Source organism: Odontesthes bonariensis, chromosome 22, assembly GCF_027942865.1.
Source record: "Odontesthes bonariensis isolate fOdoBon6 chromosome 22, fOdoBon6.hap1, whole genome shotgun sequence".
Taxonomy (NCBI): domain Eukaryota; kingdom Metazoa; phylum Chordata; class Actinopteri; order Atheriniformes; family Atherinopsidae; genus Odontesthes; species Odontesthes bonariensis.
The window spans coordinates 23,569,051-23,582,717 of record NC_134527.1 but is presented as its reverse complement, the minus strand read 5'-3'; the positions used below and the strand labels follow the sequence as shown (position 1 = coordinate 23,582,717).

Genomic DNA, 13,667 nt, shown 5'->3' with positions numbered 1-13,667 from the left:
AGTGCAGACCTGGAAATCACACAGTGTTGCAAACAGAATCATTTAATGGCAATGTCTCTAGAAAGGGTAACAAATGAGAGATAATAGGCTGAGGGATGATAAGCAGAGGAGAGATTTCAGACTGTTCAAAATCTAATTGATGCAGGAGAGGGAGGTGAGAGGAAAAGGTGAAGAATGATTGTTATAGGTAACACCTGTTCATTTTGGTCTGCCTGTTATTAGTGAGTGTACAAGAACATGTGCCTGACTGAATCAACACACCTACATTAAACAAAAGACACAAACTCAATTATTGATTTTTTTTTTTTTTTTTTTTTGGGGGGGGGGGGGGGGGTTGTTTCATCCTTTTATGTAGCAAAAATCCATTCTGAACTATTACATTCTTACTCGGATGAAGTGTGTTGTGATGCTCTCCTTTTGCTGGGGACAGAAAACACACCATGCTCAGAGTAGGATTTCCAAAAGGTTAATAACAGCGCTACCTGGCTCTATTTTTCTGTCTCTCTTGTATCTAGACATCATCATGACAGAGATAGCTTTCAACACCACCTTGGAGGACCTGAACCTTACCAATTCCTCAAGATTGACCAACCAGAATATCACCTACGTGGATTTCTACCTCCACAAACCCTCCGTGGCTGCAGTCTTCACTGTGTCCTACCTGCTTATCTTTGTGGTGTGCATGGTGGGCAACGGGGTGGTCTGTTTCATCGTGCTCCGCCGCAAGAATATGCGCACCGTCACCAACCTGTTTATTCTAAACCTTGCCATTAGTGACCTACTGGTTGGCATCTTCTGCATGCCAACCACACTGGTGGACAACATCATAACAGGTATAGGCAAAATGTTCAGCTTGTAAAGAGCAGAAAATAAGAGTAGTGTTATTTGAATGATCTGTACAAACTGGTTTCCTTTATTTTCTTTGCTCATACAATAACAAACTTCTTTTGTTTTGTGCAGGATGGCCATTTGGTAGTATTGTGTGTAAGCTAAGTGGGATGGTTCAAGGGATATCTGTGTCAGCATCCGTGTTCACTCTAGTTGCAATAGCTATTGACAGGTGAGTGGTGTTAAACCATTTCTGCTCATCATTTGCATGGATGTGTTGGATTTTGAAAAACCTGATTGCCCTTATGCACTTCCTTCAATCCCCTTTGTGTCAGGTTCCGCTGCATTGTCTACCCTTTCAAGCAGAAGCTAACTATCGCCACCTCAAAGCTAATAATCGCCATCATATGGGTCATGGCTATGTTCATCATGTGTCCATCAGGGGTCATGCTCCAGGTCACGAAGGAGCAGACAGTGCGAATAGTCATTGGCCGCAACAGTGACACCCGTCCTTTCTACTGGTGTCGGGAGAATTGGCCCAGTCAGGAGATGCGGAAAATCTACACCACTGTCCTCTTTGCAAACATCTACCTTGCTCCTCTAAGCTTAATCGTCATCATGTATGCCCGCATTGGTTTTACCCTCTTCAAGACCACACTTCCTCCCATGAGAGGCAGCAGAACTGCTCCTGAGGGCAGTGACAACAACAAATTAGGCATGGATGGTCGTCACACAATTTCAAAGAAGAAGAAGCGGGTGATAATGATGCTTTTGGTTGTGGCTCTGCTTTTCATCTTGTCTTGGTTGCCTCTGTGGACGCTGATGATGCTGAGCGACTATGCCAGCCTGACCGAGCACCAATATCGTGTCATTAATATTTATGCGTACCCCTTAGCTCATTGGTTAGCCTTCTTCAACAGCAGCGTCAACCCCATAATCTATGGGTTTTTCAATGAGAACTTCCGCAGAGGCTTTCAGGCAGCTTTCAAATTCCAACTATGCTCTGTCGACATTGTGCGCCAGAAGACCTTCTCCCATCAGGTCAGAGGAAATGCTGTGCTCCCGGTTCAGCCTGCCAACCCCAGCAGATCAGGCTCCAGAGTTGGATCAGTGTTAGTGGGAAATGGAAAGTCCTCTTGTCAGGAAGGAGAGTCTTTGGCTGGTAGAAATGATGTCAAAGAGCAGGATTTGATCATGGAAGACTTAGAGAAAGTGTCTCAGATTTAACAAGACTGAGTCTGTGCAAAGCAAAGATACTTTCACAGGCACCAAAGATCCTGGTGAATCATCTGTTACACCCAGAGGACAATGAACAATATATCCAAGAACTTAAAACATCAAACTCTGTTCATGTTGCTCATAAGTGAATGTCCTTTGAAGCTCTGGAACAACTTATTGTGTAAATAGCAAAGCATGGTATCAGTCTCCAAAAGTCTCCAAAAACTATTGAGAGAAAAAAAGAAAAAGGCAAGACTAATGTTTGGAAAACTTTCATCAATACATTGAAGTCTTTCTGGATTGTTCCATGAACACAAAAACCACAGTTGAAATCTTTAGGAATGCAGTGCGTCAATTATATTTCACAGACAACAAATTAAAAACCCATAAATAAATGGACACCTTTACCTACATTAAAACATGGTGGAAGTTGTATCATGTCGTGGGCCAGGCTTTGTTGCTTCACATAATGGAGGCAGTGAATGTATAAAATGAATGAAAGTAGAAAATTACCAAAGCAGCTTAGAACAAAATATGTTACTCAGAATCAGAGAAGAAAATCTGGGAAAAAGATCTTAAGCCTTATCTTATGAGGAAAATGACCTGAAGAACACATATAACAGCACAAAAGAAAGGCTCTAATGGAAACGATAGACTGTTAAATCTTGTTGAAAGTACGTAAAGTGACCTGGAAAATAGGACTCCCCTTAACTATAAACTGCCTGACCACATAGCAGTGAAAGAGTGGCAGTATTATCTGGAGGAATGTAACAGATTAAGAGAAATGTTTTGAGACTGTCAGTGCTGCAAAAGGGTGGGCTGGGTGCTAACTGTACATCTTATTTTTGTATTTTCTGCTCACTATAATAAAGCTTTTGGTGTTGTTCAGTAACTGGATGGTTTTAAAAATATTCTGATTATAGAAATGTAGTTCATTGTCATTTAGTGTTGTTTTGTCCATCCAATCAAATGGTCCAGATCATTTCGGAGCAGGATTGAATTCAAAGTGCCAGTAATTTTCTAAACAATATTAAGCTATGGTAATGTTGGTTATGTTGCAAAGGAGTCATAAATCACAGCGACTGCATATTCAGAAGAAAACTAACTATATCCTGACAATGAAATGCCAAAAGATGCCGTTACTTGATGACAGAATCTACCAATCGGTACTTAAAAGATGTTTTGGATAATGTAATGATGCCAACCATATAACTTCAGATTTGTTTCTCAGATATTCTGATTTCACAAGACTGCAGGGGTGTCGTACAACAGTCTTACCGACTTAAGCTCCTTTTTGCAGGTTTTTGTTCAAAAGGTTGATTCTATTTGGATCAGATTTTGGTGGTTGGACTGTATAACTGAACCATATCTACTTGAAACAAAACAATAAATGAGCCCGGACAAAGATACGAAATACAGAAACCTATCTTGTGAAAATGCTAAAAATGTGAGAAAAAAATTTAAACTTTAGCAGAAAGTTTCATACAGCCTAAATGGGAAACATTCAGAAAGCATTTATCTGGTTTTGTAATTTAAACGCGCACTGGACAACTTATTCCTGACAGATCTTTGGCAATAGTAGTAAAAACATTCAGAGTAAGATATTGAAGTAGCATGATTGTTGAGGCTAAAGTGGATGCCAGTCTGACGGGAATTAGCCAGCTTGCTCCCACCAAAGTGCGCGCGCTAATGCCTGAGGCAGTTCGCACTGGACTGACAGCTGTGAGATCCACCTGCAAGGGAAATGTATCACTGGTTCATTTGGAAAGCACACATGTTCTCTGCTTCTCCTCACAGGGCACTACAAATTCTACAACAGATAATAAACAAAACTTCTCTGTGACGGAGTGAGTAACAGAAGAACAACATGTGGTGCAGCGGTGTCCGTAAAGATGGTATCCTTTACAAGAAATGTTGTAGATTCATCATCGGTTCAAAATCTAGTCAAATTTGGGAACAAAATGTATTAAAGTAAAATACTCGAGATGAGATACTGTAGATAGAGATACTGTAAAATTCATAATGAGGCTTTTTCATTGAACTGCTTAAATCTAGATTTATTTAATGTATTATGAGTTTTTAGGGGTCATTTTACACCCCTAAAATGACCCCTAAAATTTCATCATCCAAAAAAATCATCCAAATTGGGTAACATATATAGCTGCAATGTTAATTTCCAAGCTTTTTTTTTAGTGTTGGATAAAGTTCAGAATTCTTGTTTTGTTTTGTTGACACAGTTGAGTCAAATATTTTAACAAGGGGAAATATCTCTTTTCATTAGTACAAATCAGATGATACTGCCTGCAAACAGAAAAATAACATATTTGTGGAATGTTTTAGGAATAAAGTGTTATACATAGTAAATGAGGCTATGAGAGACGAATGAAAAAACACCAGTAAAAAAAGCAAAGCAAAGCAAGACATAACTCTTAGAATATAAGTGGGAGTAAAAGTGGACAGAGCATTGTAGATGCGACCGAAGTTGCCCATTTGATTAAAAACATTTTTACTTTAAACCAGTATTTACAAGAAATAATAACACATTAGCAGAATATCTTTTGAACTGAAATTTTACATGTATTTATTCACTAGAGGACCAATCAAGTGATTTAGGCACTGATTTGCATAAATGTCGGAATATCTGAAAAACCGACCAGTGCATTCAAAATGTAGAAAATCATGTGAAAAACTGATTTTGGGTCATCGTGGTTGTGAATATCGTCAACATTCTCAAAAATTTTGCGCTTGTTCCAAATAACTAGTTTAATGTAAATTATTACGTTGTGGGACATTTATTTTGTTATCTCGTTGCAGTATAATTGGTTGTTACTTTGTACTATTATTGCTATTATGAAATAAGTGGAAACTTGCAGTACATGACATGTTTGTGCCAACGTCATAAAGGTACCGGACGGAGTTTTCAACCCTTTTGTGGTGCTGAAGAACAATGGATCTTGATTTTGTTCAGTCACAAAGACTCATATGATTCGATATACATTCCTGTGATTGTTTTTTTCTATTCTGTTGATTGACAGCTGATTGCTGTACAATATCACCAGAAACAATGAAAAAGGACAAAACGTAAGCAAGCATCAATGTAAATAATTCATGACTTAGAACATTTCAGAAACTTTTAAGGTGGCTTATGGGAATAGATGCATTCATATACAGTATTTGACCATTTTCTCTCCAAGAGATATGTAATCACTTTTGTGCAACAACCTGCTAATAAATGTTACTTTATGAGCTGTGTAAAAAAAAAAAGATGTGAATTATGTAATCAGTAGTTTCTTCTTTGTATGCTGCAGATATACTTGTGCATGCTTTCACTGATGGTGCAATAGAGAACATCTTTCCAAACAATACATACTTTTAAAGTGCTCTTAGGTGACTTTAGTTGCAAATTGGTGCTATGTAAGTACTACTATTAGTACAACTACTATAACTGATAATATTAATAATAATAATTCTAAGAAGAACAACAACAATAGGTATGGAATTATGCTGTGATAAAATGCACTTTATTACCCTGGACAATTAGTTTTAATTCCTAAACCTAAACAGGTAGTTTAGGTACCTGAACATCCCCTTTTGAACAGTAAAATTCAAAGTGAATAAGGGGTTAAAAATATAGTAAAGGCTGAATAGTACTGATCCAGATTTAAGATGAACTTAGCTTTGGTCACCCACCATCCCCTCCATTTTATAGATAAGTATTTGTCTAAGCTTCTTTAAGCCAAACAGTCCTGTAATACATGTACTGTATTTCTTTTCTCACTATACAAACTAAATGACGAAATTCTTTCCAAAGACACAAAATATTAGATTTTGTTTAGTTACAGTTGGAAACATTCCTATATTGTTTAGTAGAGGGTATGCAGGCCCCATTCCAATTTGAAAATTATTATCTGCAAGTGCTACAGACTTTAGGCTGTACAGACAGATGTATCAGATCATTAAAAGTAATTTGTCTTGTTATCTAGCAGAGGGAGGTCAAGTGTGAGCCAGGCCGAATGCCTTGCACTGACAAAAATGAGCTAGTTTTACTTTTGCTATGTTGCAATAAAAATTAGTGAGACATCAAATTATCTGAGAAGCATTCAACCTTGATTAAAGGAAACATTTGAAAAGGATGTTTGCTCTGTTGTGGAAACACTTATATGATTTGCATATATTTCCAGCAGCTGGTATGGGCCTTATGGGTTGTATTTAAGGGACTGAACTAACAACCTATTTGGGTGGAGGACTTATTGACATAGAGTAAACATTTTGAAATTTTGTAGAGAAATTCTACGGTATTTTTTTACATTGTCTGAAAACAATTTAAAGTAAGACTAAAAGAAAAAAAACACTTAAAAAGGCTTTATTATGCAGGTCTTTCTTGTGTTTTTTAATCGCAATAGAGGTTGAAACCTAGTGTAGAAGCTAAGCCAATGCTTTAAGCCACTGAGGTGTTTCGCTTGTTAAAACCTAATTGACGCACTTGGACCATACCATCACGGATGAATGAGTACCCTGTTGCCTTTGAGTTTATACAAACAACTCCGTTTATTTGCCTCTCATGGTCATCCGTACGGAGCACAAAATATTGCTGCACAGCGGTCAAAAACTGTTTGTTGTCCGGAAACACCTGACGAGCCCCCAAACATACATACAATATATATAGGCTGACCCGCCAATCACAATCCGACAACAATTAGACAACAATTAACAGATCTGCTCTTACACCTAGAATAACATGGATGTGCCTACTTTGCTGAAGGGCGTTATATAACTTAACTGGGTAACAGGGGCATTGGAAACATGTAATTCTAAAATAATTCTCATTTTTAACAGAGAAAGCAGAAAGTGTATTTACCAGGACCTGTCTTAATAAAAGAGAAAAACAATACAAAACTAATATATTCTTAATTGTATGTCTCAGAGACAACATCGTCTGGAAAATCTATATAAATTTAGAGCTTAAAATTGAAGAACAATGGGGCTGTCGGTGGCGTAGTGGGTTAAGCAGCCGCCCCATGTACAGAGGCTATAGTCCTCGCTGCAGCTGGCCCCGGTTCGAGTACCGCACCGAGCAGCCCTTTGCTGCATATCTCCCCTCTCTCTCTGCCCCTTGCATTCCTGTCTCTCTCCAACTGTCCTATCATTAAAGGCATAAAAAGCCAAAAATAAAATTGAAGAACAAGGACAAATTTGCCTTTGGAACAGTGTACCCTGAACCAGTGACAAGCCAAATCAGAAGAAATTATGTTAGCATTGTGGGGTGAAACAGACCACATATATCCCAGTGTTTGAAACATCACTGTCAGTTGTAGGTCAAAGCTTCTCCAACTGGATGTTAACTAGTGGTGGGCCGTTATCGGCGTTAACGTGCTGCGATAATTTGAGAGTCTTATCGGGCGATATAAAAAATATCGCCGTTAATCTATTCTCAAAGTTGGGTTGGGAACTGGGTCAAAATTAGCCTGGCGACGCCATCCTACGTACTACCGCCCAAAGATTTTGGCTCCGCACATAGTCTGGCCAAATCCCCCTACCTCGGTTCGCTCAGTGTTTTGCCAATCAGCAAACAGTTGCGAGTGGTGACGCAGAACTCACGCGCGGAGTCCATTGTAGTCCATATAATTGTAGTTCAACCGCAGCGGAAATAAACATGGCAACGGAAGAATGCTAGAAGCTATCCATGAAGTTGTCTCAACTCTGGAGATCATTACACAATTAAAACGAGAGCAAGAGGAATGCCTCGTCAATTTTGTTAGTGGCAAGGATGTCGTAGCTCTCCTTCCAACTGGCTTTGGGAAAAGTTTGATTTATCAAATGGTACCGGTATAATGAAAGCGGATGTGGGAAGCGTGATTCGCGAGCTAGAGACTCGCGAGAGTAAGCATGAACCTCGGCGCATAACCAACGTCATTTCTAAACATTATGATTGGTTAAGGGAACTCCGTTACTCCAATGAATTTAAGTTGCTGGGTAAGGTCCCGCCCTCCATGGAAACGGATTCCTCTTGGGTTTTCCCAGACTGTTTGACAAAGTCAACAGTCGGCTTTCGCCCAGGCTAGGTCAAAATAGGTAGCCTAAGCAAACTGTGATGACTTTTACCTTGATATTTTAGCTCGGGTGTGGGCTGATGTACTTTGTCTGCCGTTAGGTGAGATTAAAACAGAAGAACGCCACTTTGCAGAAGCCTGTGCTAGGCAGTTTATGGAGGTCGCTAATCTGTGGGGGATAGTTGACAAAATCTGCTCTGTTGGAACAGACAGCGCTCCTAATATGGTGGCCGCAGGGAGGATACTGCGCGTGTGGCGCAACAGAGACGCACTGCACACAACGCTATCTCAACAGCAGCACCATCTGGCCCTCCCAACAAGTGCTGAATATGAGAAGTTGGCGAAGCTAGAGAAACTGCTGGAACCATGCATGTGAATAAGCTGGTCTGCCCTAATGCTGCGTGTTCACCAAGAGCGACCTCGCTGGAGAAGCTTCGCTTGAGAATTTGCTTTGGTAGCTTTGGTAGCTCGTGACGTCACATTTAGAATGTTCAAAGGCCCCGCGGCTGTGCAGCACCCCCGCGGAAAAAAACATGAGGAAAGTGAGGGCAGGGACACGAATAAACGTTTTGTTATTTACAATTTGTTATACAAGATATACATCACGTTACAAATGATGTAAAACTACATTAGGTACACCTGAGAAGAGCAGGAATAGCAGAAGCAGCTGTGAAAAAGAAATTCGAAATAAAATCCGAAATAAATCCGAAATAAAACTTAATTGCAGTGAGAAAGGTATGCGTGGGGTTACTACACTATTGTATTGAAGCACTCGACACGGCAGTTGCAACAGTGTCAGGATTAAACGACTATTGTTTGGATAGGAACTAAAGTTTACACGTCTGTTTCCGCGAACACCGCGGATTGTCGGACCCCTGAATGAGCCATTTTAATCTAGATTAATCTAGATTAATTTCAAGATTTCAGTGAAGAAAAATTAATCTATGCCCACCACTAATGTTAACCCAAAGCATACATGTGATGGAAGACAAGAAAGCATTGGACCACTATGAAGTGGCCTCGATGGGAATCCTGAATGTTCATTCAGTCTTACTAAAGAGCTGTAGAAGCAGCTGAGACAGGTGGCTGGCAGAAGCACCATTAAACCTGAGAGAATTGAAGTGGTTTGTTCTGTGACCGAGGGGCAAACAAGCTGAGAGGTGTTGAAGTCTCACAGTGAGCTACAAGATGCAGCTGATTGCACGATCGCTTGTAAAGGGTGTGCTTCAAAAGAATAAGTATAATAATAAGTAAAGTAAAATAATAATAATAAGTTTTGAGTTTTAACGTCTCACATTCCTCCACACCGTTAGATTAGAAATTTAAAATAGAATAATAGAATAGAAAAATACTTTATTCATCCCCCAATGGGGGGAAAGTGAGTTACCTTTTTAAAATAGATAATAAAGAATGATGGTTATTTATTCATATAAAGGTAAATGTACACTTTTTCCTGACTACAAGAAAAGTTGTTGTTGGAGTTTTCAATAGAGTTTACTCCATTGCCTCTAGATGTGGTAAAAAATCTTTCACTGTGGAGCACTTGGGCACAGCAACACACACTCAGGATGTCACTGAGATTGTGAATATAAAGTTGATGTTTTGATCTTGGAAAGGCAAACAACAGCAAGAAGAAAAACAATTGAGTCACTGACTTTTGCATTTATATCATCTTTTCTCAAGCTGATATATCTAGTAATACTGAAGCTTTTATTTGATGCACTTCTGCAAAACAAATCATATAGGTGCACACTGTGACAGGCGACAGCACAATGTTTTTCTTATCCACAATGTGTACAAATCAACATGTCAGCAGTCTAGTAGTCTGGGGTAGTTACTTTGAAATTTGGAGTCGCTGTGCTGTATGACAGACAAGAATATGTGACAAATTCTGTATATATTTTTCAAAATATGACACTGATGTCACTTATTTCCAGATGAGGGACTGTAGTAGTCCACAGAGTGAGCTAAACAAACATATGAAAACTAACATAACATATTACATAGTTTCCACCAAAACTGACAGTGAAAGAAATTGAATCAGTTGATACGACAGGTTATTAATGGATACCCTAATAAACATGGACCACACTAAATATCTATTAAATTTGTGTCTTCTGGGTAAAGAGAAAATGGATTGTCTTCCCAACAGATTAAAGTCACCTTCTGGACCCACTAATCCCCAGAAACCATTAGTACCTCCACCTTCAGCAATATCGCTATCGACGCCCTTCCATTAGGTTTACGTGCTGTTTTATGTGAGGTGTTCATCAAGACGAGACATGTGCCATTTTGTTTCCCAGAGCTGTTTAAAGTGCGGACCCACGGGTTTTAGCTCTTCCACACTGAGGACACTGTTAATCTCTAAGCATCTGCGAAAAGCTTTGTACCTGACACCTGTGATTTAATCACATGTGATGGAGCATATATCAGTGCTGTAAATGGATTAATTAAGATTTCATCATTATATTCTACCAAAAAAACACTGCACATATGATTGGAGAAGACGATAGATACGTTATTATTTCCATGATCTTTCTGGGGATGATGTGTGCTTTTATTCTAAATAGAATATTTTGGCATCAGTTCTGGTATAAAAAAACTACATCAGGCTTTGTGAGGAAAACAAAGAATATATTTTATATTTTATTTATATTTACTTGAAGAGCATGTAATCAGAATATTTGGTAGACATGCTGGTTGCATGTAATTGTTAATTGCCACCAACACACAGAGCCAATTTGGCTGGCATTGAATCAAATGTTCAAAATGAACAACACTGTCCTCCCCAAAACATGTCCATGACCAAAACAACACTTAATCACACCTCCCACCCCCAGGACATCCTCACCACCACCACCACCTCCTGCAGCAGGCACTTCTCTGCACCACCCTCGTCACCCCCACCCTCCAACCCACTGATGAAAAATACCTCAGACCCTACAACATCCCCCGCCCCCCAGTCTGGACTCCACATCACAGCCAGCCAGGTGAGGAGAGAGCTGGAGAGGCTCAAACAGAGGAAAGCTGCTGGACCAGACCGCTGCTGGCAGACCTTGTGTGTTGAAGGAATATTCCAACCAGCTCTGCGGAGTTCTCCAGCATCTCTTCAACCTGAGCCTACACCTTCAGAGAGTGCCAGTGCTCTGGAAAACATCCTGCCTGGTCCCAGTGCCCAAAAAAGGATGCCCTGCTGCACTGGAGGATTACAGGCCTGTGGCACTGACCTCTCACATTATGAAGGTCATGGGGAGACTGATCCTGGCACACCTCAGACCGCTGGTGTGCACATCACAAGATCCCCTGCAGTTCACATATCAGCCCCATGTTAGGGTTGATGATGCAATCATCCACCTGCTGCAGAAGGCCATCCTCCTCACTGGAAAGACCCAACACCCAAGTCCGGATCATGTTCTTTGACTTCTCCAGCCCCTTCAACACCATCCAGCCCAGACTGCTGAAGGCCAAACTCGAGAACATGCAGGTGGGTGCTTCCCTCGTCACTTGGGTCGATGACTATCTGACGGGCAGACCGCAGTTTGTGAGATTACAGAACTGTGTGTCTGATCGTCTGATTAGTAACATCAGGGCCCCCTGGGAACTGTGCTGTCCCCCTTTCTCTTCACCACATACACTGCTGACTTTGCACTGAGTCGTGTCTTCTACAGAAATTCTCTGATGACACGGCCATAGTGGGGTGTGTTGAGGGCGGGAGGGAGGCTGAGTACAGGGACATGGTTGACCGCTTTGTGTAGTGGTGTGGGGAGAACCACCTGCAGCTAAACATAGCGAAGACGAAAGAGATGATAGTGGACCTCAGGAGGAACAAGCCCCTGCCCTCTCCTGTCTGCATCGGTGGGACAGATGTGGAGATGCTACCAGAATACAGGTCCCTGGGTGTCACACTGGACAATAAACTGGACTGGTCCACTTACACGGAGGCCATCTATAAGAAGGGCCTGAGCCGGCTTTACTTCCTGAGGAGGCTCAGGTCCTTTAACGTCTGCAATATGATGCGGCAGATGTTTTATCAGTCTGTTGTGGTGAGCACCATCTTCTTTGCTGCGGTGTCCTGGGGTTCGGACATCAAGGCAAAGGACGCGAACAGACTGAACAAACTCATCAGGAAAGCAGAGTCTGTTGTTGGCTAAGCTTGTCACCGAGGAGGAGGTGGTGGAGGACAGGATGCTGGCAAAACTGCTGGCAATCATGGACAATCCCTCTCACCCCCTCCACAAAACACTTTTATATAATATTCTAATCTTTTGCACATTCTAGTTACATATTCATAGTATATTATTTGTTCCATTCTGTGTTTTTAATCTATCTATCTATCTATCTATCTATCTATCTATCTATCTATCTATCTATCTATCTATCTATCTATCTATCTATCTATCTATCTATCTATCTATCTATCTATCTATCTATCTATCTATCAAGGGCCCAGAAGTGTGTACCATTTCCTAACCTTTGCCCAGCTATAATACCTAATGTATTCAGTTACAACAACAAGCAAATAACCTTTTTTCTTTATTTATCTTTTTTTTCAAGAGGATCTTGTATAATTTGCAAGAATCCAACTGCCATTCAAGGCAAAGTAAATGCAGGAATGTTTTAAGACACTTTTTCCATTTTGTATGATTGAGCTTACAATCTGTGCTTTGTATTCTCTAAATCATGTTCAGCAATCCACCTTTCTGTCCTGTCTTTCAGGCAAGTTCAGTTTAGTCTTCCTCAAAAATCTAATCCTATAGTTTTATTGTTGCAAGAAGGTGAGAGACACAGGTGGAGGTGCAATCAAGGATTCTTTGACCTCCAGATTTGTGAGTTGGCTGTCAAAAAGAAAATCAATCATGAGCCATGTGGTCAAAATGCCTTATGTGAAATTTCAACTTTATCTGTGTGTATCAAAACTAGAAACAAAGAATATTACAACTGTTTCACGGGTTTTGTATTTTTTGTAGGCTTTTTTCTCGTTTAACGATTTCTTGTCTTTTGGTTTTGTGTTAGTATAAGTCATTGGTTCGAATTAGGGTTTATTCTTTTTGTAAGAGTCTATTCTTAATATACCTTTTTCTTTATAGTTTACCTTTTAACCCCTGTGGTTTACCTTTGTTATTCTTGCTTTCGTTTTATATTATTTTGTAATTAATTTTGTCTTGCCACTGTTCTGTACTTGTGTCCTGACGTCCGTTTCACAAAGCAGGTTTTGTGAAAACTCTGAGTTTATTAACCCTGAAATGAGTGAAACTGAGTTTTCCGTTTCACAAAGGGAGCTAACTCAAACCAGAGAAAGAGGGGTAACTCTAGCCTGTTTCACAAAGAGAGGTAACTTAAAGGGATAATCCGGAGTAAAATGCACTTTAGATCAATTTACGGGATGTTGGGAGTACATACGTTGAGTTGACATCAAAATCATGTCATTCGGATGTGTTTTGAGAATTTCGATTTGACCGTTTTTAGCCAAAAGTCGTTAGCCTGGAAGTGAATGGGGCAAATCATGTCACCGCTACAAAACGCTATTTTTATACCTCTTCTACAGCTCCAAACAACATAACACTTACGTGG

The 13,667-nt window shown here is 40.1% G+C and overlaps 1 protein-coding gene across 1 annotated transcript; it reads left to right on the top strand.

Moving 5' to 3' along the window:
* Nucleotides 1-450: 450 nt before the first annotated feature.
* Nucleotides 451-3,010, top strand: LOC142372512 (neuropeptide FF receptor 2-like). The gene is made up of 3 exons (XM_075455445.1): nucleotides 451-833; nucleotides 961-1,060; nucleotides 1,164-3,010. Exons 1-3 carry the CDS (start codon nucleotides 524-526, stop codon nucleotides 2,053-2,055), a joined length of 1,302 nt encoding a protein of 433 aa, XP_075311560.1. The 5' UTR covers nucleotides 451-523; the 3' UTR covers nucleotides 2,056-3,010.
* Nucleotides 3,011-13,667: the final 10,657 nt, after the last annotated feature.

Excerpts from the sequence above, each read along its gene's own strand:
- LOC142372512 (XM_075455445.1), top strand. The coding sequence starts at position 524 with ATGACAGAGATAGCTTTCAACACCACCTTGGAGGACCTGAACCTTACC. Across the intron at positions 834-960 it reads GGTGGACAACATCATAACAG|GATGGCCATTTGGTAGTATT; the intron begins GTATAGGCAAAA and ends TGTTTTGTGCAG. Across the intron at positions 1,061-1,163 it reads GTTGCAATAGCTATTGACAG|GTTCCGCTGCATTGTCTACC; the intron begins GTGAGTGGTGTT and ends CCTTTGTGTCAG.